At 56.9% G+C, this 27,107-nt stretch overlaps 1 protein-coding gene across 5 annotated transcripts; it reads right to left on the bottom strand.

The window, feature by feature from the left end:
• Window positions 1–3,329: 3,329 nt before the first annotated feature.
• On the bottom strand, window positions 3,330–25,402 carry MED12 (mediator complex subunit 12). Of its 5 annotated transcripts, XM_088028754.1 has the most exons (46): window positions 25,138–25,402; window positions 24,491–24,595; window positions 24,092–24,283; window positions 23,796–23,955; window positions 23,075–23,256; window positions 22,774–22,884; window positions 22,395–22,649; window positions 21,899–22,045; window positions 21,399–21,498; window positions 21,137–21,273; window positions 20,800–20,931; window positions 20,110–20,236; window positions 19,428–19,657; window positions 18,983–19,063; window positions 18,683–18,853; window positions 18,336–18,480; window positions 18,119–18,169; window positions 17,667–17,785; window positions 17,323–17,466; window positions 16,691–16,854; window positions 16,334–16,465; window positions 15,679–15,906; window positions 15,359–15,503; window positions 15,021–15,141; window positions 14,527–14,628; window positions 14,285–14,398; window positions 13,858–14,033; window positions 13,498–13,677; window positions 12,339–12,410; window positions 11,746–11,879; window positions 11,414–11,575; window positions 10,820–10,931; window positions 10,564–10,653; window positions 9,934–10,043; window positions 9,630–9,765; window positions 9,186–9,347; window positions 7,759–8,133; window positions 7,399–7,549; window positions 7,041–7,243; window positions 6,797–6,874; window positions 6,641–6,695; window positions 6,478–6,565; window positions 4,423–4,651; window positions 4,109–4,222; window positions 3,843–3,924; window positions 3,330–3,615 (listed from the first exon to the last, which is right to left on the bottom strand). In XM_088028754.1, the coding sequence occupies exons 1-46, from the start codon at window positions 25,234–25,236 to the stop codon at window positions 3,572–3,574; spliced, it is 6,447 nt and encodes a 2,148-aa protein (XP_087884880.1). In that variant the 5' UTR covers window positions 25,237–25,402; the 3' UTR covers window positions 3,330–3,571. The 5 variants fall into 5 exon arrangements, with proteins under 5 accessions (XP_087884880.1, XP_087884879.1, XP_087884878.1 ...); XM_088028753.1 differs by having other exon boundaries at window positions 6,478–6,695; window positions 7,050–7,243; XM_088028752.1 differs by having other exon boundaries at window positions 6,478–6,695; window positions 6,797–6,871.
• Between the last annotated feature and the right edge of the window lie 1,705 nt (window positions 25,403–27,107).

Raw genomic sequence — 27,107 nt, forward strand, 5'->3', positions numbered from 1 at the left:
AGAAAGAGAGAGAGAGAGAGAGAGAGAGAGAGAAAGAGATAGAGAGAGCAAGGAAGAGAGAGGGAGGGAGAGGGAAGGAAAAGGAGGGAGAGGGAGGGCGAGAGAGATAGAAGGAAAGGGAGAGCTAGAGAGAGAGAAGGAGAAAGGGAGGGAGGGAAGAAAGAGGGCGGGCGGGCAAAGCGACTAAAGGGGTGGGGGCCCAGAGGAAATGGGGAGCAAAGTACAGGGTGGGGGGGTTAGGTCCCAGACATTGCCCAGAATGCACCCGGGGTGGGGTGGGGAGGAGAGGAAAGGGAAAGGAAGGGGTAGGAGTAGGGAGGTGGGGCAGGAGGGAGTGGGTGTGTGTGTGTGTGTGTGTGTGTGTGTGTGTGTGTGTGTGTATGGGGGGGGATAGTCCGCAGCTGAGTTCACACAATCCCCCCATTCACCGTCTCCATGGCAACTCTGGGGCACAGACCGCTCATTCACACGGCTTCCCCGCCAGCAACCCCCCCACACCATTAACCCCCTCGGCACCGCCCCTCCCCACGAATTCCATTAACCCCTTCGGGATGCCTCCCTCTCCAGTAACCCTTCGGTGCCAAATGCCAGTCCCCTTTGAGTCAGTTCCCTGCAGCCCCTCCCCCCGGAACACCTAGACAAATCGGCCGACCCCCAAACGCCCTCTGTACCCTAGGGCCCACTGTGAGTCCCCAAGGCCGAGATCTCCATCCTGGTCCAACTTGCAATTTGGGAGAAGACAAGGGGAGGCGGCAATGCCGGGGATTAGAGTGGCATCTGGGATACTTTGGGGGCTGGAGCAGTATTTGGGCGAGGGGCATTGTGCAGGAATGGACTGGTATCGAGAACTGCAGTATTGGGGGCTACGCGGGTCCGGAATGGTATTGGGGGACAGATCTGCATTGGAATGGGGGAGGATAGGATAAAGGCCTGGGGGGGAGGGGGGCTGCAGAGAGTGGGGGAGGGAGCCTGGCTGTGAGATGCTATGATGGAAGAGGGACGGGGCTGCACTGCGGGGGAGGGGGGACTGGCAATGTGCAATACAGGAATAGGGCCGGGGGCCCTTAGTAGGGGTATTTTGATGAGCATGCGGCCAGGCTGTGGAAATAGAGGGACGATGGGTGGGAGGATGATAGGGATGCGGGATTCAGGGAGGGGGTGGAAGAGAGAAGCGAAGCGGGGGAGGATTGGAGGGTCAGGGGTGCCGATGGAGAACATGGGGTTGGGAAGGATGGGGAGCATCGGCTGGGGAGCAGAGGAGCCCGGGATTGGGAGGGGATAGGATCGGGGCAAGGTATGGGCAGCTAGAGGATGAGAGACCGGGGCAGGCGGCCTCACCTGTTCCCCGGGCTGTTGCGAGCGACTGAACCGGGCCGCGGACCACCCATATCGCCTCCAGGCCAAGGGCTCCGCACCTGAATCCCCGAGATCTGCTCTCCGGCAGCCTGGCTGCTGTGCCCGCGCACCGAGGGGGCGCGCTGCGCGTGCCCGGACACGGGGGGGCGCGGTCCCTGCCATTAACTCCTTTTGTGCCAGAGATGGCTCAAGTCCTGGGGCATGGCCCAATTCCTCCCATGCTCAAGCACGCTCGCTCGGCTCACCCTCTCTCCCTCTCACACACACACCCCTCAAATCAAAACAGGCGATCTTCCACGGCAGCTAGCTCAAACTTTACCTGCAAAGCTTGAAACCTTGAAACAAAGGGAGAAACTGAGGCACCGTCTGCAGGAGCCCCCCCCCCCCCCCGGTCATACTCTACAAAAGACAAGCCTCCAGCTTGCTCAGCTTCCCTCGCCTCTCCCCTCCTCAGCACCCGCGCGACTCAAGCAGCAAGCCGGGGAGGGTGGGGGCACTTGGCTCTCATCCTGTCACCCGCCCAAAGGTCAACGTTGTTCCTTTCCGCCGCCGCTGCTGCTGCTGGGGCATGTCAGACTGAGACTGTCGGCATGCCAGTTGCCCCCACGGTTGCAGGCTCTCCCCTTCAGATCCCGCTGTCTTTGTGTCTCACGTTGCCCTCTGTAGTGCACCTGTCCCGTTTGTTTAGCCCCTACCCCCCACCCCGAGTCCCTCCGAGTGTCCCTTACCCCAGCAGAGCCCCCTAACCCTGCGGTTCCTCAGAATGTTTATGTCAGGACAGAGCAGGTCAGAAGCGAGCTTCGGTCACGGTCACGGCTTCCCCGGGCCATGTCCGGAGTTTCATTCCTTGTGCACACGGCTCTGAAACTTGCTGAGTCGCACATGAGCGAGGGCGCCATGGACCTCGAAGCGGGATTCTGTTTTATTTATTCTTTTTTATTTTTTAGAACTTGGGTATTGATGATCGGTGCTCCTGGTTTTACCAGCACACTTGCCACTTGCCAGTGACCCAGTGCAACTATGGCTTGGATGCTCCCCTGAAGTTGTCAAATCATCTGGTTCCACCCACCCACAAGGCTGAGGCTGGTCCTCTTCCAGCCCCAGCTGGGCATACCAGAAGACTCCCTTGTAGTAAACCAGTTGGCTCTCCTGAGTAGCCTTAGATCTAGGGCCCCAAACCCGAAGGCAAAGGGGCCGCGAATGACCCTGCCACAGTTCCAGATGTGACTCTGGAGCAACAGTTTGGAGTTTTCTCTACTGTAAATTGGGAGGGAACAACAGTTCATCCTGGGTCACTGCCAAGGTGGGTCATGTGAAAACCAACGGTTCCAGCGATAGAGCGGAGAGAGAGAAAAAAAGGGGTCCTTTCTTTTACGGGGTCTCTCTTCCTCCTAGAACCATACCCGTCCTTCCACCACCACCAGTTCGATGGGGGCACTTGCCAATGGGGGGCTAGTTTTCATCCCAGAAATGTGACTCTCAGGGAAAGTTCTCTTAAGATGCCTCTTGGTGCATGACGGGGAGCACTTGAGGTGGCAAAAAAAAAAAAAAAGGGAGGCAGTGTCTGACACACCCTCCACCCCGAAGCCTGTTCAAAGCCCCAGTGTGTGGTATGGGCAGGGAGAAGAATCAGGTTCCCCGGACTTTTCCCCCTCCGGCCTCACGGCCCCTCCCCTGTCCCAGCGGTCTAGACATCCCTGGTCCAGAGAAGCTACAAAGAACCCGCAACATCTAGCGGAGAGGGTAAGCTGCCCTTCTTAAGAAACTAACGGCCCAAACCTGTATAAAATGTTGCCAGGTTGGAGAGGAGAGGAAAGAGTAGCAATCCAGCTGTAATTTAGAAACTGAGGGGAAGGAAGGTAAACTAAGGGGAGTTGATCGGAAGGGGGACGGAGGCTCTGCCTGCTTGGTCCAGCCCCCAGCACTCTGCCCAGAGCCCGCCCTTGCCGGCCATGCAGAACTCACACACTCCCTTTGCAAAGAAGCTCTGTGTATTGGGTGCAACAGCTCTGGGGTCTCTATATAAATAATATACAAAACCCAACAGCTCAATGCCTCACATTAACAAAAATACTAAAAACTTATTAAAAACGGAGCCTGAGGGAAGAGCCCCAACCACTACTGGTGCTAGCCCGGGAAGGGGACCGGGAATCAAGAGGAAAGGGTGGGGCCACATCCAGTGCACAAGCGGTTCTTCCAGGTTCTTCCAGGTGGCTCAGTAGCGTCCAAATATGTTGGTGCTGGGCTGTGGCTGGGTATCTGTGGAAAACCAGAGATGATCAGGGCTGGCAGACCAAGCAGGGAGGTGGGTTTGCACGAGGAAGGCTATTCAGGTCACCAAGGGAAGGGATGGGATGCCAGGCTTCCCCCCCCCCGCCCCAAAGCAATCGCCTGAGCTCCCCCCCCCCCGCCACCTCCCCGCCACACCCACCACCATGAAGTCCCCTGGGTCGGGGGGCTCTCCCCTGGCAGGAAGGCAGGCTTACTGGAGAGCTGCTGTTGGAGCTGCCGGACCAAAGCTGCCGTCTGTTGCTGCTGCTGCGTCTGCTGAAGCCCCTGGCGCTGGAACTGAGGCGGAAACCAGAAGTGGAACACTGACCCCGAACTTTCCGCTTCCTTCCGCATCCTCGGCTCCTGACCCCCTTTCTGGAGTGCCGTGCCGTGCCTCCCACCTCTGCCCAACCCACTTCGCTGGCTGTGTGCACAACCTGGGCAGCCGTCCCTGAGCCAGGGGCTGTGGCCCGGCAGCTACCTGGGGCTGGGACTGGGGCTGGGCTTGGGGGGGAGCCGCCTGCTGCTGCTGCTGCTGCTGGTGCGCCTGCTGCTGCTGTTGCTGCTGTTGTTGCTGCTGCTGCTGCTGCTGCTGCTGCGGACAAGGGCGCCGGGCCTCAGCCGTGGTGGCCCCGACGGAGGGGCCCCGTCCGCCCCCCGCCCACCACACTCCCACCGGCCACCCGGAGAGCAGGAACTTCTGGGGCCCCTGCTGTGCGCCACGGGGTGCTCCCCAGGGCTGGCGCCCGCCCCTCCAGAGACACCAGGGTCCCGTGAGAGGGCCTGGGGCCTCACCCGCAGGATCTGCTGCTGCTGCTGCTGCCGGATGTGGTACTGCTGCTGCTGCTGCTGCTGCTGTTGCTGCTGCTGCTGCTGTTGCTGCTGCTGCTGCTGCTGCTGTTGCTGCTGCTGCTGCTCGGGCAGGATGGACGCCGACCGCACACCACCTGCCTGGACGCCCTGCGCGCCCAGTGGGGTCATGGCACCTATCATGGGTGCCTGCTGCAGGGTCTGCTGGGAAAACCTGCGAAGGCCAGCCGTGCGAAGGTCAAGGCACGGCCCCTGGGGTGGGGGTGGGAGGGTGGAGAGGTGGGGGCGCGGGGGAGGGAGGGAGGAGGGGGGATGGGGGGCGGCATGGGGGGTGGGGAGGAGAGGTCCCCGGTCCCTGACCTGAAGGAAACCTGGACAAGTCGCTTCACTCATTCCTCCTGGCACTATAACCAGAAGGGCCCTTCTGGGTTCTGACAGATTTCTCGGTTGGGGAATAAGGGGCAAAGATGACACCCCATTTTAGTGGCTCATAACCTTCATGGCGAGGCATCTTCCAATCCTGTTTTCGCCGTTTTGCTCTTACGAGAACGAAAACGAGTCTTAGCACAGGAGAGGCGTTCTAGGAACACCCACTGAGGTGCTTTCTGCTGTTGGGGGTGGTGGTCCCCGGGGAACATTTCACGGAGTTCTCCCGCTCTTCCGCCTTCCCACGTAGGGCACAGCCACAGGCTAGCTCCCGGCCGGACCCTCTGTCTCAAGTCTTCCTTCTCCTTCCCCATGCACCCTTATCCCTGCACCCCATATTCATCTGTCAACATGTCAACTCGCCATACATGGCTTTCCTGATCAAAAGAGCTCTTTGTGGGGCTGTGTCTCAACTCTGCACCGAGGGCTCAAAGCCCCGTGCCAGCCCGCCCAACCCTGGCCTGTCTCCGGCTACTGCCCCGGGGTGAATTTTACACGCTGCTGTCCACGCTCTTCTCCCCCCTCCCCCGCCCCCCACCAGTCACCCTCCTCACTCTGGTCCCTACGTCTTCATTCACGCTATGTCGTCTACCCGGACTCCCCTCTCTCATCCTCCACTCCACAAATTCAAATTACAGCTATCCTTCGAAGGCCACCTCAAATCTCACCTCCTTCGGGAAACTTCCTCTGCTGACTCAGGCCCACGATGACATCATCCCATACTTTTTCTGAATTCCCATTTACTTCACGCTGCACAACTGCACACCTGATTGTACCTCTCCTCACCCTGTTCTTTAAATGTTTTTCTGTGTAAGTCTCTTCATCTCCCCAACCGGACGAAAAATTCTCTGTGGCGGGGGACTCCGTATTTTCTAAAATCTCTCCTCACCCTACCCCGTGCTAGTGTAGTGCTGGCCACACAATTAGCAGCTGACCCATACGTCTAAGGAAAGGCTTTTCCTCTGGTTCACTCCCCAGCGTTCTGAAACCTAAACTGCAGAGCCTCAAGACATGGTTCCCGAGTCTTACGGAGGCCTGACTAGCATTCGGCATGGTAGGACGGCTCGGTGGCTAGTCCGCTCCAGCATGCAACTGCTCTACGACCGGCTGGATGACTCCTTACCACACAGTACATCTAAGAACCCCGGCTCTTGGGGCACCTGGGTGGCTCAGTCGTTAAGTGTCTGCCTTCGGCTCAGGTCATGATCCCAGGGTGCTGGGATCGGGCCCCGCATCGGGCTCCCTGCTCAGCGGGGAGTCTGCTTCTCCCTCTGCCTCTGCCTGCCGCTCTGCCTACCTGTACTCTATCTCTCTGTCAAAGAAATAAATAAAAATCTTTAAAGAAAAAAAAAAAAAGAACCCCAGCGCTTTCCTTAGCGTAGCTGTAGGAGGGATTTTCCCCTCCCTGGGCCTCGAAGAAATGTCAGACAAGCGGACGGAAGACTACCGGTCACCGGGGTCCCTCCCGGCTCTGGCATTTTGCGGCCAGCTAAGCGTTCTTCACCTCTCCAAAAGTTCTGACTAGTGCCATCACCTCCTGGCACGGGTTTTCCCCCACCAGATGCGCCCTCGCAGCCCAGCGTGTCTTCACAGCCCCCCAGATGCCTTGGGTACCTTTGAGTGGAGGCCAGCCCATGTCCGTAGGTTGGGGCCTGCTGGTGCACATAGCCACTGGGCCGCTGTTGCAGGTGGCGAGTAGGATCTACAAGAGTAGGATTGGTAGAAGGGTGGGTGCTCTGGTAAGGCTGGCTGGAGTAGCTGGGGGGCACCATGGTACCTGCGGGGCCTGTGTGTTGCTGCAATCCCACATGAGAAACATAAGGAGTATAGCCCTGGAAAGGAGGACAGAGGGGGTCAGGGCCAAGGCTGTGCAGGGCAGCTGGCCTCAAGCTGCCCCCGCCCCCCACCAATTCTCACCCTCTCGTGCCCTCACCTGGGAGGTCTGCAAACCGTAGGAAGAGCTGGGAGTCATCTGATGGACAGATGACTGTCCCAACATCCCCTGACTCTGCTAGAGAGAAAAAGGAGACAAACTCAAACTCGGGAAAACGCTTTCTGCCATCCCGGTTCTCACATCTCCCGCTCTTCAAGTCCTTGCGAGGATCCCAAGTGTCTCCTCAGTCCCGTGACCCTCCAGAGCCCCTCTCCCTGACGGCCCTCCCTACTGCCCCTCTCACTATCTTTGCCTGGAGCTGTTGGCGAAGGCGCTGTCCTTGGGGCACCGCGGGCTGCTGCTGTCGGTACACAGAGGTCTTGTAGGAAGGTTCTAGTCCCATGACTCCAGTCATGGTCGTGGGCAGCACTCCAGGGTAAGGTGGTCGGGTGGGCAGCTTCTGCATCGGTAACCGCACGGGGCGGTACGAGTCCACGCGAGGGCCCCCTGGAAAGGGGAGCGGGCTGACCTCTCCTTGTCCCCCTCCCACCCCCCATCCCTGCTCAGTGTCCCCCTCATCCACAGATCCTCAGAGATGGGGCATTGGCCCTCGGGCAGGAGGGACGTTCAGGTAACTCTCCTTCCGGGGGGCGGGCTCTCACCTGCAGGTAGTGGCTGGTTCTGGGTGTACAGGCCTATGGAGCCCTGCCTGTAGCTAAGATGGGATATGGAACTGGGGTTAGTATGGTGCAGGAGGTCTGGAGGCACCGTCACGCCATAGGGGCCACTCCTTCCCGGGCCCATTCCATAGTCCTGTGTGAAGAGCGGAGGAGGAAGGTGAGCGGACCGTAGCTCGGTGGGGTGCGCTGCAGTGAGGTGGGCTACAAGGGCTGCAGAGGAGCTAGACCTATGTGGCTCATTCTTGTAATCCAAACGGTACCTTTTCCCCACCCCCTCCCCCGGAAACCAGAGACCGCACAGAATCATGGGGGCGGGGGGCGGGTGCTGGGGGCAACACTGACCTCTGTCTTGGTGGCTGGCTGGCTGCGTTTCTTGCCCTTGGTGGACTTCTTCTTGCGCTCCTCGGTACTGGGTGGAGCGGCCCCAGGTTTGTCAGTTTTCGGGGGCTCTGGAGCCTTTTTCTCAGGCTCTAGCAGGGTGGGAGCAGGGGGCTCCTCATCTTCCGGGGGCAGCGGGAGCGGCTCCAGGTAATAGGCCCGGGGCCGGGGCCGCAGGTGCGTGTGATAGAGCAGCAACCTCTGTTGTTCCTCTCCTCGGGCCACTCGCCGGTCGACCCGGACTGTTCCAAACCAGCCCCAAGAGAGTGGTGCAGATGGCTTCAAGCCCTCAAAAAGATCCCAGGGAGAGATCTTTTGTTTGGTGGAAACCTGCAGACCCTGCTCCAGAAAACGAGATGCAGTGAGCCGCTGAGATTGGGAAAACAGAAGACAGACCTCGAGGACTTGTTGGGGGTGGGGGTGGGGGGAAGGAGCTGTTGGCAAGAAAAGAAAAAGAAAAGAAAAAACAAAAACCAGGCCCGGGTAGGTTCCAGGGAGACGGTGAGAGGGAGACAGACGGACGCGAACACACGTGCATGCCGCCACACATACACACAGAGCAGACACGGTTCAGAGGGGAGAGGGTGACGGGCAGGGGGAGCAGAGACAGACACAGACAGAAACAGGAAGGTGGGGAGAGACTGAAGACCGGCAAAGACACAGAGAGCGGGACAGACACAGGGAGAGCGAGAAAAACAGGAAGACAGAGACAAAGAGGCCAGCGGAGAGACACAGAGAAAGGCCAAGTGAGAGTCAGGCAGAGAGAGAGAGAGATTCAGCAGACAGACAGATGGGCCAGGCAAAGAAGTGAAGACAACGTATGTACGACTGGGTTGGACTCTAGATCTTAGACTCGGCCTGGTCTTTTCCCTCCCCTCCCTCCGCTCTCCACAGTGACTCGGGTTACTCAACAAATACGGCAGCTGACAGAGACAAAGCGCAGAGAAAGCTTCGTAGAGATGGGTGCGCTGGGGCAGAGGAATGCGGGGATAACAGAGATCCAGCAGTCAGCCAAACAGATGGGTGGGGTACCGGCCAGGGTGGAGGAGGACAGGGTGCTGAGAACCGGGTGGTCTGTTTGAAGGTGGGTGTGGGTGGGGGAAGGGGGGGAGAGGTGGGGAGAGGTGGAAGGACAGACCAAGGAAAAAGGATGAGACTCCCAAAATGGGGAGCCGAAATGTAAAAAAAAAAAAAGTTCAGCGATCAGCTCCACACCCCAGAGACGGCTCTCACCAGCAGAGTCCCATGGGTTCCCCGGCCTGCTGAGCCCTGTCGTAGCCACAAGGTTCATGCAGAGAAAGTTCCTGCCCAAGGGGGGGAAAAGCTGGGTGGGTCGGGGGGGGGATCGGTGCCTTGATAGGAACGGGGGATGGGAAGGAAAGGGGACGTGCCTCCTTCTTGAAGATGGAATCGAAGCCTGCAATCTTGTTGCCCTTGGTGTCAATGAGGGAGCCCTGCGGCTCACATGTGATGACATCTCGGGTCGGCTTGGGCAGTGGCAGCAGCTGGAGAACTTTTTCCAGACTGTCTGACTGGCGCTCCCCCAGCTCTTTCTGTGGGCACAGGAAGATGGGGCAAGGGTTCAAGGACACAGCAAAGGAGGGATGGGAAGTCTCAGGGGACAGCAGAGAACCGGGCACGAAGACGACACTCGGTAAACCCTCACTGTACAAAATCAAAGAAGAAGCGGACGTGGACGGGGAGGGGAGGCAGCTCTGGCCGGAACGAAGTCCCTGAGGCTGGACAGCGTGAGCAAGGTCAGGGGAGAGGGAGCAGAGGGGCCGGTGCCCCCCACCGCCGCCCCCCCGAGCCACGCCCTCGCCTCCTCTGCTCACCCGCAGCTTCTTCACCAAGTTCATGTAGGCGCGCTTATTCTCCTCCATGCTGCCCTGAGAGATGCTAGACATGTCCGCGGCCAGGGTCCCGTTGATGAGCACGCTCAGCATGTCGAGCACGGTGGTGAAGAGCTCGCTGCGAGGAGGAGCCCGGGGGGGGGGCGGAAACCAGAGAGGAAAGAGGCTAGGACAGATGCCGGCCTCAGGGTGGGGCCAGGCCAGCCACAGGGGGTTGCGCACCCAGTGTGGGGGAGGGGGTTCCTCTCGGGTACAAAACAGAAAGGAAGGAGTGGGGGTGCTTTACTTGTTGGACTGCATGTCGACGGTGCCGCTGATGATGATCTCCAGGAGGAGCATGGCCCACTCAGTGGTCTGCTGGGTGCTGCGCTGCACCGTGTCAAACATGCCCCCGACCTGCCACGGCCACAACGAGCCCGTCAGATGGCTCGGGGGCCAAGTCTAGCAGCTTGGGAAAGCTTACAGTAGAACCCGGCCTGGCTGCCGCCTCGCACAGCTCAGGCCACGCGCCAGTCGGACCCATGATCTACTATGTGATTCCAGGCCAATGACTTAATTCTTGGCACCTCTGGGCCTCGGTTTCCTGAATTAGGAACTGATGGGAGCTGGACTAAGGGATGTCCAGGATTCCACTCAATGTTCCACAGCAGGTTTCTAGGGCTCTGAGGGCCCAGCCAGAATCTAGGATACTGAGGCAGGGTCTCTGCAAGGATCCAGGCCCTCAACCACTTTTAGGTCCTGCATCTTGTGGAGGAGAGCCGGGTCCGTACTTGAAGACCAGTGGAAATTGGGCCCTCCGTCTCGGCCCCCCACCCGCCCCGGCCCACGGGGCGGGGGCGGGGGGTGGGCACGGGCTTCTCTGTGGCACAGTTCTAGTCCCACCCACATCTTTCTTCTCCCCGGGTCCCCCTCTCACCAGGTTGAGCCGCAGCTTGAGAGCCTCGTGCATGAGCTGCTTTGGTTTGCAGTCATCCAAGTACTGGTTGTCACGCCAGTTATTCACAATCTGAGATAGAAACAAGCGTAACACACAGCTCGGGGCATCTTCTCATGTCCATCCCCGAACACCCAAGGTGCTGACCGGAAAGTACCGAAGGTTCTGGGGGAAGCAGTGGCCTCGGGGGCACCCGTCTCTGCCCTCCGGCCCCGCTCGGTGGCCCAGAGACCTGTACCTGGTGCACCTGGCTGTAGAGGGAGGTGAGAAGGCCCTCACGCTGTTCGTCCTGCCCTTTCAGACACGTCAGCACCAGGGATAAGAACGGCTGCTGGCTCAACAGGGACATGCTAGAGAAGGGAGAAAGAGGAAAAAAACAAGAACGGGACCATGGGATGCGAGTCAGGCAGCTTCCAACCTCATTATTCCAAGCCCCAGACTCTACTCCCTCAAGATCTAGCCTCTTGGGGCGCCTGCGTGGCTCAGTCGGTTAAGCGTCTGCCTTGGGCTCAGGTCGTGATCCCGGGGTCCTGGGATCGAGCCCCGCATCGGGCTCCCTGCTCAGCGGGGAGTCTGCTTCTCCCTCTACCCCTCCCCCTGCCCATGGGCATGCTCGCTCTCTCAAATAAATAAATAAAATTAACAAGAAAAAAAAAAGATCTAGCCTCTTGCTCAACTGTGCCCACGCCTAACCTCCGATTTTCCACTTTCCTGTGATTTTTTTTCCTGTGAATTTTTTATCCCCACCCCTCTGTCCCAACTTTTCTTCTTTCCCGGCCCTGCCACCTCTCCCTTCTACCCCTCAATCCTGGTCCCCCCACAGCCGCTTTACCTCTTCTGCTTTTGTCGGTCCCGTTCTTTGCGGGAAGAGGAACCCAGGTGCTGGCCCTTCTCCAGTTCCTCCCCAGCCGCCTTTAACACATGCCCCTGGACTGAGGTGGGCAGTTTAGCAATGAGGGGGGCCACCAGCCACACACCAGAGCGCTCTAGAGAGCTGGAGGACAGATGGAGTACACAGGGTTCCAGAGGAGCCAGGCAAAGGTAGAACAATCCCTCTGCTCCTTGCCTGATGGACAGGCCTAGCATCTCCGCGAGGCTGAAATCATTTACACTAGCAGAAGAGCAACTCATAAGGGGAGGGGTCCAAACACGTTTCTACCCAACCTGAGCACTGGCTTGGTCTTGCTGCTGCTGGGCATGTTGCTGGCAGTGCTTCCAGAAGATGACCCCGTCTCCGCTGACTGTTGGAAAACCTCGATTGTGGCCTTGGCGATGTTCTCTAAGAGGGAGTTCATCTCCTGGGTGGGGGGCGGGGTATGAAAGGCACACAGGGTGCTAACTAGGTAACTGGGGGTGAAGGAAAACAGACGGTAGGGGTCACAGGAGATGAGGGTGGAGAAAGGCATCTGGAGGGTAATGAGAGGGGAGAGACACAACTCTGCTGGGAGCCGCGTCCTCCAGCACCTCCCTATTTCTCCAATTCCCCACTGTCTTCTCCTCACACAGCTCCTTACCGTTGTGAACACAGAAACAGCCTCTGCTGCCGCCGCCAATCTTCCCTCAAGCCACAGAGCCCCAACACTCCTGGCCCACCTCCCTATTCCTCAGCCCCACACATCTGCCATCTTCCCATCCTCTCTTATCTCTCTCAGCTCAAGAACCCGAAGGGAGGACGCAGGTTCTTCTATGGTGACCCGCCCTCCTGAGGCATGGAGCTGGAAATGAGTATGGGAAAGAGAGGGCCGGGCACCACTCACATTGTTAGGGGTTTGCTTGATCATGAGCTGCAGCTCCAAAGAAGACTGGCGCATGGTCCACTGGTCCAAGTTCTGTGATAGAGATGCCGCCCCCAAGCTCGTCATCATCATGTCCCCCGTCCCCAGCCACTTACCACCCCAAGGCCAGTTCCTGATCTCTCACAACCTTGAAACACCTATGACTACAGGTCTGAAAGGAACCTCCGTGTCTCTCACTTTAGGCAAGACTCCACCGACATGACCCCAAATGGTTGAAAAATCTACCCTATTTTAAAAGTGGTTCAGGCAAACTTCACCTTTCCCCAGTCTCCTGTTCCAGAGCCTCACATTCCTTCGCAAGGGGACGTTCTCCTTAACGCCTACCCTAAATCCTTGATGTTAAAGTCGAAGCCTGCTTCTCCTGTTTGAAACCAGCTGCTCAAAGTCCTTCACGGACCTGAAGGCTACTCTGTGAGTTAATCTCTCTGTGACATTACCTCCTCCGGGCTGAAGAGACCTCATTCCTGTACCTCTTCCTAATGGCTTTCTTTCTCCACCCTCCCTCCAGTTACCCGAATGTCTGCAGCAGCATGGTGAAGCAGGGAGTGGGGGGAGGGCACGGGCCTGCCTGGGTTCACACGCTGACTCTAAACTTACTAGCTGTGTGACCTTGGGCAAATTACTTAAGCTCTTCAAGGCTTGAAGTCCTTGTTGGTCAAACACAGACACCCCCACCTACTTTACGGGGTTGGACAGATTAAATGAGGAGACGTACACAGAGTGCTGAGCGCAACACTCGGCACAAAGCAGACGCTCAGTAGCTGGGAGCTATTCGGTAGTCCCGCTGTTCGTTACTGGGCCAGGAGCAAACGCCAAACAAGCAAGACCCCAACCTAGGCTTCCCAGAGGTTGTGCCTCCCACTGATAAGCTACAGTCCCACTCCCGATAGCCGTGCCCTCACCCAACAGTTGACTCTAGGGTCTAGACCATGTTGGCTTGACTTCTAAACCTACGTTGGAGCTGTTTCTCTCACCACCTTTTGCCCACATCCTTGTCCGTCTTCCTACTTGACCACCCCCCTCTTTTTCTCTCAGGGTCCCCATTGTTTCACCCCGGGCCTGGGCACCACCACCCCCCCCCCGCCCCGCTTCCTCCAAGACCTCCATCACCGTGGCCTACCTGGAGAATGCGCTTAATGCGCTGCCGCTGGGGGTTTTCCCCATCCTCATTGTCCAGCAATCGATATGGGTAGCAGATGAGCTGCATGAGGCGCTGGGCCTGGGCGCTACTCAACACTGGGTCTTGCAGGTCGTTGCTGTCCTCACACAGTGATTTAAGGCAACGCTCTCCTACCCATTCCTGAGGAAGCTGATCATCAGGGCACTGGGGCAACCAGTGAGGGGAGTAAGGAATAAGGGGGATGGGCTGGGGGTTGATGAGGGACATGATGTATAGGAGGAAGGTGGCGTGATCGTGGCTGGAAACAGGACTATATTATATAAAGGCATTTAGGAGGTGTGGGGGGAAGGTGAGACTGACCTGTTGGCAGATGCTGCGTAGCACGTACTTGGCATAGACATCCAGACTGGCTGTCTCCACAGAGATGTTGCGGCCACCCTGCCTCCGACCGCCACTGCCACCTCCTCCCTCCTCCTCTGGAAGTTCTTCTGTTCCTCCTGTCACAGTGAAGCCCGAACCCTTCAGTTCCGCATCCCCTGTGGTTCACGGGCGGGAGATAGGGAGGGCAGAGTGAGATCTGAACACAGTGTAGAGACCCAGCCCGGACCCACAGAGGCAGCAACTCCCTAAATCCTGCCCTACAGGACAGAAATATACTTCCCTCCCTCCTCTCCTCCCCAGAGGTCAGAGAGACCACCTTCGGGAGGGAGAAAGACTGTCCCTTGTAGTTTAGCCGGCACTCCACCCCACACACACTTCTGGCACCACTCCCTTCCTACCCCCATACCAAGGACAAACACAGCCTTGAGAACAGCAAACACAGCTCCATCCACTATGCGGTTCTGGGAGGCAGCCAGCAGGTGGCGGTCACAGGAGGAACGGATTCCTACTGTAGGCTTGTCTGGGGAAGGAGCTGAAGTCAGGGGAAGCAAAAGTAGAAACGGCGGGCGCGGGGGGGGGGTGGGGTGGGGTGGGGAAGGGGTCAGCCACACTTTCTACTGCTGGCTGGCTCACATCGGGGTCACTTACTTCCATCCGACTGGCAAGGATTGAGCTGAGGTGTCTTGAAAAGGTGGAGGAGGATGCGACAGGTAAGCCGGGCCCCCGGCTCAGAGTCCTGTTCACTGCAAGCTGAAAAAAAAAAAAAAAAAAAAAGGAAAAGGAAGCAAATTGGACAGGACCAAAGGAGGCTGTATGTGGGTTTGTGGGTGGCGAAGGGCTGCAAGGGACAGCGAGGTCAGGGAAAAGGAGAAATGACAAGATAATGCTGGAGGAGAGGTGGGGCAGCCAACTGTCTTGCAGGGCGAGGGGAGTCCCTCAGAGGGTCAAAACACAGAAAGACAGGAAAAATTGGGGCGGTCAATGCCGGGTTAGAAAGAGGCCGCTCCCAGCCCGAGGCATGCCACCAGACTGGCCTCTGGCGGTACCAGGGAGCCCCGCACTGAACAGTGAGAGTGTGGCCATCGGGTGTCTAGTCAAACTTGGGATCCAGAAATTTGAGGGGTTACGGATTGGCGGTTCACCGGCATTAAGGAGCGAAGGGATGGCGGCACAGCGAATCAGGTCCTCGAGGAGCAGACACTGCCGAGCGATGAGGATGGCAACAAAAGTAGCCAGGGAGTCGTGAAAAGACAGGTCACTGACCTGGAGGAAAAAGCAGACAAGACATCCCCGCCTCAGTGTGCAAAGAGGCTGCCAACGCAAAGCGGTAGGCCCTCGCTCCACAGGCCTCTGTCCTGCTACCTCGACCACCGGGACCAGCCCCTGCCCCACCCCACCCCCACCCCCCACCCCCCCACCCCCCACCCCTGGGCCCTGGGAACTGCCCCATGGCCCAGCAGGACCCCGGCCCAAGTCTCACATCTACATTGCAAAGAAGGTCGTTGAAGCCACAAGTGCCATTGTTAGAGGAGCAGCACAAGGCCTTCAGGACCCCCAGCCACTCAGCGCTCAGTGACTTGCAGTAGCCGGTCAGCTCCGCACACAGGATGGCGATGTCATTCACCCTGGGGAGAAGTACAAGCGCCCTCAGGAAAAACCTCGTTCCACAAAACCTCAGACTCATTAACTTCTCATCTCCACCCCAAAAATAACCAAGGTTGCCGTACCTCCCGGGCATCTCATCCCTCCCAAACTCAGGCAGGAGCGTGGTGCCCGTTCCCCACTCAGTACGCCCCATACCTATCGGGATCATGGTGCCCCACACAGACGTGCATAAGGGCATTGCAGACAAAGCTGTAGCGGTTAGCGGGGTTCTCACTAAGACTCTTGCCTAGCCCCGTGTAGGTGAAGGTGTGAGCTGCGGGGTTCTCCAGAGTGTCAATCATGAACTCGGGCGCCCAGCGCATGTTGGATTCTGAGGGCTCCACGTTGCAGTAGATGGTGTTTTTCACCTTGGAGCAGAAGTCGCTGCAGGGGTGGGAAAAGGGACATGGTAGTGTTGGAGAGGATCTGGTGAGGCGGAGGAGTGGTTGGGAAGGGGGAGAGGAGAAAAAAAGGGAGGCCCCGGGGACCTTGGGACAAGCGAAAGGGAGATGGGACCAAGCAGAGTGGGCGGGACAGGGACCCAGTGAGAACAAGGCGCGGGGGCCTCTGGAGGCCGGGAGGAGGAGGAGGAGTGTGGGCCCCTGTAGAGATGGGCTGGAGGCCAAGCTGATGAGGAAGAGAAGCAGGCAGGCCTACTCTCTGGAACCAAGAACACACGAAGGCCAGAGCTCCCAGATGGCCAGGCAGAGACAACAGGGTCCTGGGCTGTGCTCTGCTCCTGAGTTGAGTGGTAATGGGAAGGAGATGGGCCGAGGTCCCACTCTCTACCCGTACCTCCCACCTCTCTCACCTGAAGAGCTCCCCAAATTTGCTCTTTAAATGGCTACAGGAGGTGTACAGATCATAGAGATAAGCAAGGATACAGCGTTCCGCAGAGGAGCCGTCCGACCGGTTCATCCCATGCTTCACTACGCCACACAGCCTGTCCCGAGGGGCCAAGGTCGAGACAGTCAGTGGGTGCCATGCGTGGGCCAAGGCACAGAGGTCCCCAGACACAGGCTTATGACTCTTGGCACTAGTCTCCCCTTCCCACCCAGATGGCAGGCTCTTTCCCACGGTGAGAACCCCCGGTGTCCTTCAGGGGCCCACTTCCCCCGGCATTCGCCGGAGTCCCGGGCCGTCCGCTTATTCCGCAGCCCCCGCTTACCCCTCAAAGACCTGGGCCATCTGGTCCTGGTTGAGGATGAGGCAGGCGTGGTAGTGCCTCAGGACGGCCACGATGCACAGGCACAGGCTGGTAGTGTAGCTGCCCACCAGGTCCGAGGACTTGAGGAGCAGCTCGGCCTCGACTACGCTCAGTTCATTCAGGAGCTAGCAGAGCAAGCGTGTGTGTTGGGCGGGGGAGGTGAGACATGAGAAAAGGCCCGCGTGTTCTATATAACCCCCCTTCCCGCGAGGCAGGCCCGAGCCCCTTCCCGCTGGCGCCGCCTCAGTCTAGAAGGGCCCTGTTGCCATACGCCACCGTCCTTTATTCTATTAATGCCACAAGCCACGTTGACGATCTAACCCGTCTCTAGGATACAATTCTATGAACTCCACAGCGGGAGCACAGTCCGTACCCAGCGCTCTCATCTATCTCTTGGGCCTCCCTGCGGAGCACGTGAGCCTCTAGTCTGGCCTTCTTAGCTCGTGTTCCACTTGACCCTCTGGCCCCCACTGGGCTAGCCTTCCTGCCCAGCCCAAGCAGCCCGGGACACGGGCTTGAGCCCCAAGTCTCGACCTCGTGACCCTATACAGCACAAATGCCTTCCTCCACCCTCATTTCCCCAACTTCCCCACCTGAATGGCAAAGTCGATGAGGCCACTGATGCTGAGGGAATATTCCATGAGGTCGAAGATGAACTGCACATGCTGCACCAGAGGCAAGTGGTATGACATGCCAAGCGCAAAGCTCGTGATCTGCTCCAGAACATTCCGGGAGACCTGATAAGGGCAGTGGGAGTGAGACGGGAGTGGAGAGAGGCAGGACAAACCAGGGAAGAAAAGGAGGATGGCGGACAGGGATGAGACCGGGAGGCTTAGCCTGCCAAGGGGGGGTGGGGGCAGAAAAAAAAGATAAGGAGGAAAGGAAAACAGGGCAGGACGGCAGAACGTTGGGGAAGGGACAGGACTTAGGCCCACACCTGAGCTGTGACCTGGTGCTGGTCATAATGTGAAAGGTGCTGGAACTTAGCAAAGATATCCTCAGCAGTGGGGAAGGCTTCAGGCCGGTTGCGTCGCCGCTTCTGCCCGTCCTCCCCACCTAAGGGGACAGTGGAAAGGGAGCAGTCGGGATGGGGAAGAGAACTAGTTGTCTGAGGGGTCAGGAGGGGGGTATGGAGAGAAGGCTATGGGTGGGGGGGGAGGGAGGGAGGGACCGGGGAAGGAAGGCAGGGAGGAAGGGTGGGAGGGAGAAAGGGAGAAGGGAAGGGAGGGTCGAGGAGGGGGTGGGGGAGGGATGAAGGGAAGGGGTCAGTGAAGCAAAGGTTTGGAGGACCACAGACTACGTGGACCTTAGAGGAATACATACAGGGAGGTGCTAGGTCGAGGGAGGGGAGGGGGGAGGGCGGGCAGTATGGGGCTTACTGTGAGGTACCTAAGAATGTCAGGTCTCCAGGATTCAGAGGCACAATAGGAGCAAGCTGGTCTGCAGAGGGGGGGAATGAGGGGGGAAGTTTCAAAAGGACTAGAGCTCTCAGGAGACTCCAAGAGACAGGACATGGGGACATGACTGGGGGTTCCCTGTGCTGGGGAAGGGGACACTGACTAGGGCACTCCTAGGGGGAGATCTGTTTCAGGAGCCTCAAACCCACCAGTTTCCGCTGTCCCCTTGCGGTTCAGAACCTTCAGGATATCCTTGGTAATTTTCTTGATGGCATGGCGGGCATCATCTCGCTGCTTTCCCACCCCAAACAGTACGACCAACCGCTGGTTGCACTCATGGCTGCATGACTCCTCCTGCATCCCAGCAGCACCATCAGACTCCGGCCCGGGTCTCGCTCCCTCCTCTCAAAAGCATGCTCCATGCCCCTCAGCATCCCAGGGCTCAAGCCCTTCCCAGCGTGCCACACCCGCAAGAACAGCTCCAACCCCTCAGCACAGTCCTTGGACAGAAACCTCGGCCCAAAACCGAGGTCTTGAGGAGCTCGCGGAACAGTACCTGGGGGATGGGAAAGTGCGTGGCATACTGCACATGCCGCGGCTGGTCATAAAGAACCCCAAGGGTCCCTTCTATCTTCTCCTTGGGTGGGGGCTTCACCTCCTTCTCAACATCTGGTTTCTCGGGGGATGGACTGCCCTTCCCCTCACAGGGCATGGTAGGGGAGAACAACTAAGAAAAGGCGAAAGGGCAGAACATTTAGAGGGTGAAAAGGGGGTCAGGGGCACAAAGAAATTCCCCAAAGAAGCATAACGGGAGGACCTTGGGAGCTGGATTCTTCCACACCGGGATCTGACTTACTGAGAAATCAGGCTTCTCCATGTCCTCGAAGAGCACACTGGAACTAGGGTCAATGTCCATCGACTCCGAGAGCCCTGGGTCCTGAGGACACAGAACATAAGCCAAGTGGCTTTAGCCCCAGGGAGTTGCTCCCCACCACCTGGAAAGGTCGAAGCTGGAGGGAGGAGACCATGTTGGGCAAAGCACCGGATCTGGAGTCGAGCTTTGACAGGTCACGTACCTACCTCGCGCCTCATTCCCTTCAGCTTCAAAGTGGGGAATCGGAACACTTCACCCCACTGTGAGGAGCAAATGCCGACCTCGGATGTGACAGGGCTGGGCCGGCCCCGGAGCACCGAGCCAATACCACTCTCCTTATTAGGGAAGGGGTACCCAGAGGACTCTGCGAGCCAGGAAGATGGGGCCGTCTGAAGGAAACAGCGAGGGCAAGACAAAGCCCGCTCACCTCCAGCTTGCTACTGCTGCTGCCCTCAGCCTCCTTGCGCTCCGAGTCATCAGCAGGGTCGTCAAAAGGAGACGGAGGCCGGGGGCCAGGAGCTCCAAAGGCGAGGTCCCCCCGGGAGATGAGGGTGCAAGTGTACATGTTGTGGGAGAAAACATCGTGTCGAATCAGTTCACAGAAGAGCAGGACCAGGTTAAAGAACTCCACTCGCTCACTCTCACTTCGGGGGTCCGCTGCATGGAGGGAATGAGAAAAGAGGGCTTAGGGAGAGCACAAGACACGGGCAGCAAGGGAGGGAAGCACACCTGAGGCGCAGTGCTCCTACAGTACCTGAGGTAGGCTAGACAAGGAGCGACCCCCCACCAAACCGCTGCGGGACAAAGTGTGGTTGTTTTGCCGCCCCCCCTCCTGCCCCACACACCATCTCGGAAAGGAAGAGAGCATCCTTGAGGCTCTCTGTGTGTGCAAATGCTTCCGGCGTGAGGTCTTGTTTTTATCCTTCTTTTTATTCCTTTATTCTGCTCAACCGTAAGATGATCAGAGGCTAGAATCATACCCAAAACCCAGTCTGCACAAAGCCCAAGACAGAACGAGACACCAGAAGGCCCTTCGCTATGCTTCCCAGCGACAGCGGTGGGTAACTGAGTCTAGGCAGAGGTAAGCGGAGGGTGGCAGGGGTCCATACTCAGCATGGGAGCCTGGGTATCCAGAAACTGCAGGAGGACATCCTGGAAAATGGGAGCACTGGGAGCAGAAAGGGAGCCAGAGGCAATGGAACCCTTCTCATCTGCGGCTTCTGATTCTCCACAACGCTGTAAGACGAGAGAAGAAACCCTAACATCGGTTTTGCCCTGCTTCTTCACCTCTCCACGCACAATGCTTGAACTGTCACCCGTTTCACCTCCACCCCCAAGCTCTTCGCCTCCATCCCTGCTTTAACCTCCGTTTTCTTTTTTTAAAAAAAACTATTTATCTGACACAGAGCAAGAGTGCGCACAAGCAGGGGGAGTGGCAGGCAGAGGGAGAAGCAGGCCCCCCACTGGGCAGGGAGCCCAAGGTGGGGCTCGATCCCATGACCCTGGGATCATGACCTGAGCCGAAGGCAGACGCTTACTGACTGAGACACCCAGGCGCCCCACTGACCTCCGTTTTCTTTACCGCCTCCCAACTGAAGCCCTGCCCGCTTCCCTAACTCCAAGATCCATCTACTCCTTCCTACTGTTGCCTTAGGTCCTCAACTTTCCCTTTCGGTTCCGTACCCCTTCTGTATTCTCACAACTTGAACTTGGGTTCCGCTACTCAGCTCCATCTGTCTCCAGCCCCAGATGCCACTGCCCCATCGGCCAACCGCGTTCTCTTATCTCTGCCCCCTGACCTCGGCCTCAATCTCGGCCTGTCTCTTCTCCAGCAGCTTGGCTACCACCATAGCACGATGCCGACCAGAACGCTTGCAGCTGACAGCCCATTCACACAGTAATGATACTACAGCGTCGTCATCCGAGGAGATCTGGAGACCAAAGGAAGACGGGGTGAGCAGGGTAGAGTACCGAGCTCCAATTTCTTCAAGACCGGGCCCCATCTTAAAACATCCCAGGCCCAGGAAGATCATCTCTTCACACATCCCCGGGGTCTGTGCCTCGCCATGCCTTCCCCTCAGGCATACTGTTGCTCTTGCCACGTGTTTTGCTCCTTCTGTTCCCCTTCTTGCTTACCTCGTGCCCATCCTTGCTAGGGCCCAACCCAAAGATTCGGTTACAAAGGGAGTCGAGAGAGTTGCTGAAGTCAGAGCGCTCAAAACTGTGGCTGTCCAACACTTCCAAAGTATGGAGCACCCGTCCAATGGTGAAGCCTTGGGAGGTAAAAGCGGTAAAGGGGACTTAACAAGAGGCCCAACGTGTTCCGACTCTCAGGTTGCTAGGTCCTTACCATCCCTTCCTCGAACATCCTTCTTACTCTCTGTCCTCTGGCACCCACCTGCAGTGGCTTCCTGGCACTTATCGAAAGACCAGCGAACCTCAACCGCCTGTCCTCGCTCCTTGATCTGCTGCTCAATCTCGCGCAATTTTGCACGGACCTGCAGTATGGGAAAAGGAGGGCTTTGATTAAAGATGCACCAAGGTGTACAGAAGGCCAGGGCCTAGGCGCAAAGGACAGTACCAGACTCCAAGGCACTATTTCTTTTTTTTTTTTTAAGATTTTATTTACTTATTTGACAGAAAGAGAGAGAGAGGGAGAGGGAGAGAGCATGAGCCAGGGGGAGAGGCAGAGGGAGAGGGAGAAGCAGACTCCTTGCTGAGCAGGGTGCCCGGTGTGGAGCTCGATGAAGGAACCCTGTGATCATGACCTGAACCAAAGACAGACGCATAACCGACTGAGCCACCCAGGCGCCCCTCTAAAGTCACTACTTCTGAAAGAGCAACTCAGCTTCCCATCTCAATCCAGAGCCCACCAGGCTGGCTTCTGGTGGGACTTACCTGCTGAGTAAAGGCACTGTTGCCCTCTGGCATGGGCAGGTTGGAGGGGGCAATAGGCAGGTGGTCAAGTGGTGAGCCAGTCTTTATGCGGCTATCAGTCAGCGAGTAGTGCCAAACCAGGGCACTAGGGCAGCACAGGAGGATGGTCTGCCAGACAGGAAGAGCTAAGTCAGGCTCAGTTCCCATGGCTACCTCTCTAGAACCCCATTATAAGACCCCAGCTTGAGCTTTCTGGTCCAACGTTATTCTGAGTCCCTGGCGTAGCACCTCTCCGTCTCTAAGCCCCTCCCCTCATCCCCTCTCCTAAAAGGCTCTGGGCCTACCATTCAGTCCTGGAAAGGAACTAACGTCCCAGGAACGAGAAGCAACAATCTCCAAGCAAGTACTCAGTGCCTGCTCCCACCTCCCACTGAGAATCACCCCCATTCTCCAGGACGGGCATCCAAGTTGTCTCGCGATGCTTCTTCATGCTTCCTTGGGCCCACCTGGTACCTACCTGAAGGATACAGCTGAGGCCAAAAACCAGGGGCCGGTGCTGAGGGCACATCAGCAGGTCGCTAAAGGGCGTAGAGGGTGCGCTGCTGGTTGGGGGCTGAGGAGCAGGGGTGGCGGGCAGTGTGCTTGTCGACTGAGCAGACATAACGTGAGATGAGTGACTGCTCACGCCATCCAGTTGCAAGGCCAGTCTCCGGGTACAGAAGTAGGCAAGGCGGCGGGAGAGGTACGCAGACTGAACGAATTCCCCCGAGTACTGTGAAGACATGCCCATCAAAAGCCCCAGGTCTCCCCGAGGGACAGGGCACTCACGTCTTATTCCTCCCCAGATCCTCCCTAGACAACCCCACCTCCCACCCCCGCCAAATCCTAGGTCTTACTCGAAGCAGCAGGGGCAGCAGCAGTTTAAGCAATTCATCCTCTCCAGGGCGGATTTTCTCAAAACACTCAAGGACCCAGGTCAGGAACTCATGTCTGTCCAGCATTCCATCCTATGGGTCCAAGGGGCGGGAAGAGTTATTAGTTTCCCCGGAGACTATTAATAAGGCAGATAAAGTAAATGGAAGGAGGAAGAGAACCGCAGCTGGAGCAAGCTGGCAGGCAGATTCTGTCCTGTCCTGTCCTGGCAGAATGTGACGCCACGCTCCACCGAGGTGCCACGTGACATGCCCTTCTTCCTACCTGAAACATGAACATGGCCAGCTTCTCGTTGTAGTCCCACTGCCGGATTGCCACCTCTACGTCATGGGGCAAGGGCCCTATAGTGGACCCACAGCCCCCGCTGCCTGCAGGCCCTGGCCGGTAGTACTCAGCCATCTTTTGCAACTGCTCCCATAAGTATTTGGTGATGATCTGAGTCCATTCTAGGAGAAAGGTGGAGAGAGGGCTATTTCACACCGTCCCTCTGCTTAGAACATCTTCTGTCCCCGCCCCACGCCCACACCCCCAGTCACCATACTTCTAAACCCTATTCATCCTCTCAGGCTCTGGTCCTATAATAACACCTGCTCAAAGCCTTCCCGGGTGTCCCCCAAAGAAAGTAATCTTTCTGTCCACTGAAGTCTCAGAAAACCTTTCACTTTCTCTTTTGAGACACACACACACACACACGTACGCATGCGTACACATACTTTCTCTAATTACGTGATTCGTACATATGCCTTAGCATCCCTAGCAGATTACAAGCATCCCAAGGGCGGGAAAAAGGGACCAGTCCCCTTGACAGCCCGGTACATGCACACAGTAGATACTGAAGACACTCAATGTTTACCAACGGAGTGAATGCAAGACACATGCAGAAGCAAGGAATACAGACGAGGAAGGAGAATAAGTCCAAGGGTCTCTCTGTCATCACTCCTTGATGCGATCAGTGGTGGGACCCCTGGTATGAGGAGTTACTCACCCATGAAGGGGTCAATGACATGTCTCTTCTTCACCTTGGTCTCACTGATTGCTGCATAGTAGGCACAGGTCATCTTAATGAGCCAGGCGGCCCGCATCACAGGCACTGTGTATTTGGCTAAGTACCCAAACACTTCTTCCTTTTTACTGAAAATGGGGACCTGGACGGACATCACAAATAATGAGACCTCTATCACCCCTACAAGCTGGCACCCACGTAGCTTAATCTGGGGATAGGAGAGTACTTCACACCCATGCTCCCCACCTTGGCCTGGAGACCAGGAATGAGCACCTCACCTTTTTGGCTAGTTGCGTGAGTGGCTTGGTGCCAGCCAGGTCAGTGAACCAGGTGTTAATGGCACTCTGGGATCGTGCAGTCACCAGCCAGAAGTTGTCCTTCTGGTTCACTTGGGGCTTTCTTCGACCAGTGTCAGGGAGGGTGTTACAACGTAACTTCTCTGCAATGATGCTGCTGAAGTTGGAACTGATCTGAGGGAAGAAAACTACCCCTCAGGATGGGAAGACGAGGCAGAGAGGTGGTCATGCCTCTGATGGGCTAATACCAATGTGGTAGCATTAGGTTATGACGGAAAACTCAGCCATTCAGGTTGTCCCTTTAGGTCTTCCCAACCCAGGGCCTTTGCTCCTTCTCAGATTCTTCCAGGCTTTTCCTTTAGCCTGGCAGGGTTGTCTCACCTTGGCAGGATTGAAGTTGACGTTCTTGGCACTGCCATGTTCATCCCCAGAGACAGCAGGCTGGTTATTGAAACCTTGTTTTACATTCAAGGCCGTCAGTTCATCCTGAGGCAGAAAAACGATATTTTAGCTTTCCCCCCCCTCCCCTGGGGGTGGTGGTGGTGGGGGAGGAGGGCAGGAGAAGAGAAGGGAACAAACGGGGGGGGGGAGGTTGGAGGAGGATTCTGAGTAGAACAGATTGTTATTTAAAGCTAGGCCCTTATATTCATTTGGACCCCACCCTCACCCCCACAGTCACTAAGATTTCCAATCAGCCAGCGCTCGCTCAACATCACTCTTCCTTGCAAGCTTGCAAGCAGCCGTAGCTCACCAAGCTGCCTCGACAACTTTCTGAGGTGTGTGTGTGTGTGTGTGTGTGTGTGGAGGGGGGGGCGCCTCCAGCGTGGCCCCTACATCATTCCCTATTCACACCCGGGAGCCCCCCGCCCCCAGGTCCCACTCTCGGACACCAGCCCACTTTACTCTTACCCTTTTGGGACTTTGGCTCCCACCAAACCGCCCCGCCCCCCCTCCCCAAACCATCAATGCTTCCTCCTCTGCCGATCGCTTGCCTCAGGCCCCTTGGGAGCCCCGATTTTTGAACGCACCTCCTTCTGTTTGGGATCTTGAGGGTACACATCGGGAGGGCCCAGCCGCGGCCGCTTCAGGGGCCGGTGTTCGTAGCTCAAGATCCCGAAGGCCGCCATCTTGCCCAGCCCGTAGCGCCAGAGGCGCCAGCCGGGGCCGGCTGAGGGGGGGAGGGGGAGAGGGAACCGAAAAGGGGGGCGGCGGTTGCGAGGACGGCAGCCGAGAGACAACAAGGGGCACGTTAGAAACTCTCGATCGTTGCCGGAAACTACCGAGGGGAACCGAGGGACGCCGGGAACCGTCGGACAATACCGACCGCAGCGGGGGCGGGGCCCAGCCCGGCGTGGGGCGGAGCTCCGCGGCCGCGGAGCTTTCGGGCCCGCGCGGCTGAAGACGGATCTCACTCCCCAAGTATCTGCGAAACGTCCTCGAGCGGTCCGGGGTGCCCGGGGGAGGCGGGGGGTGCGACCCCGCGAGGCGGGAGGCAGCCGCGGCGCCGAGCTCTAAGCTGAAACCGGGTCCGCAGTGCCTCGCTCGGTTCTCGGCCTGGAATCGGTGCTCAAGGGTATTTGCCTCGGTTAGGAACTCTGTCTTTTACCCTAAACCACTTCTTCCTTTCTGAGTTTCTGCATCTGAAAAATGGGTGTACTGTTACCTCCTTCAAAGGGCTGTTGTGAAGATTAGAAACTGTCTGCATAAGAAAGCACCTATTAAACCCCTGAAAGGCCAGCTCTAATCCCTCAAGGTCTTTATGGTCTGGCCCTGAGGTTCTTAACCTTTTTTGATTCGCAGCCCCTTTAAGATGCTGATGGGCGCTATGGGCCTTCCCAGGAAAGTTACAGAAGCAAACGAAATGTTACATACTTTCCAGGGAAATTCTTAGAGCCCCTAAAGGTCAACAATGTATCCCCTAAGTGTTCCTGAACTCCAGCTTGAGAAAGAGGCACCTACTGTGTCAGATGCTTTCCAGACAGCATCTCCTTTAACCTGCAAACAGCCCCATGAGTTCGAGATTATAATTGTCTCCATTTTGTGGATGAGGAAGCTGATTTTCAAAGAGTGAAAGTTCACTTACTTGCCCGATGTCATTCAGGTACTGAGAAACAGAGCTGAGGTTAAGATTTTTTTCTGGACTCTTGGGCCTTTCTATGATGGCAGATTGCTCTTTAGAGAAAAGATGGAGTGCTATAATAAGAGTAACAGATAACAGTAAATAACAAAAACTAATAAAAATAGCAAATAGCAAAAATAACACTAACAAAATGCTATTGAATCACAATAGGAAGACAAATTAATTCTGATTGGGGAGAGGAAAACATATTGGAGAAGGTAACATTTGAGCTAACCCTAAGAAATTGTAACCCACAGAACATTAGGGTGGGTTAGAACGTAAGCACAGCACCTGGCACATATTTAAGGCTCAATAAATGTCTGCTGAATAAACAATTTCTACAAAGTGTCACCAATCAGCTCTGTGTTTGGGGGAAGACAAATCTGGCAGTAAGATGAAGAACGTAGGTTAGAGAGCCCGGGCCTTCGGAAAGGAAGGTCAGGGGCACCTGGGTGGCTCAGTAGGTTAAGCATCTGCTTTCGGCTCAGGTCTTGATCTCAGGGTCCTGGGATCGGGCCCTGAGTTGGGCTCCCTGCTCAGCGGGGAGTCTTCTTCTCCCTCTGCCCCTTCCCCCTCTCCCCCCTCCCGCCCACTCTTGCTCTCCCTCTCTCTCAAATAAAGAAATAAAATATTTGAAAGAAAGGAAGAAAGAAAGGAAGAAAGAAAGAAAGAAAGAAAGAAAGAAAGAAAGAAAGAAAGAAAGAAAAAGAAAGAAAGAAAGAAAGAAAAAAAAAGAAAGAAAGAAAGAAGGAAAGAAAGTGAGGCCAGGGGACACTTGGGTGGCTCAGTCAGTTGAGCATCTGACTCTTGATTTTGGCTCAGGTCATGATCTCAGGGTCCTGAGATCAAGCCACGCGGGGGGCTCTGTGCTGGGGGTAG

Source organism: Eumetopias jubatus, unplaced genomic scaffold (assembly GCF_037043125.1).
Source record: "Eumetopias jubatus isolate StellerSeaLion01/CBP00866 unplaced genomic scaffold, mEumJub1_p1.0 scaffold_11, whole genome shotgun sequence".
In the NCBI taxonomy this organism is placed as follows: domain Eukaryota; kingdom Metazoa; phylum Chordata; class Mammalia; order Carnivora; family Otariidae; genus Eumetopias; species Eumetopias jubatus.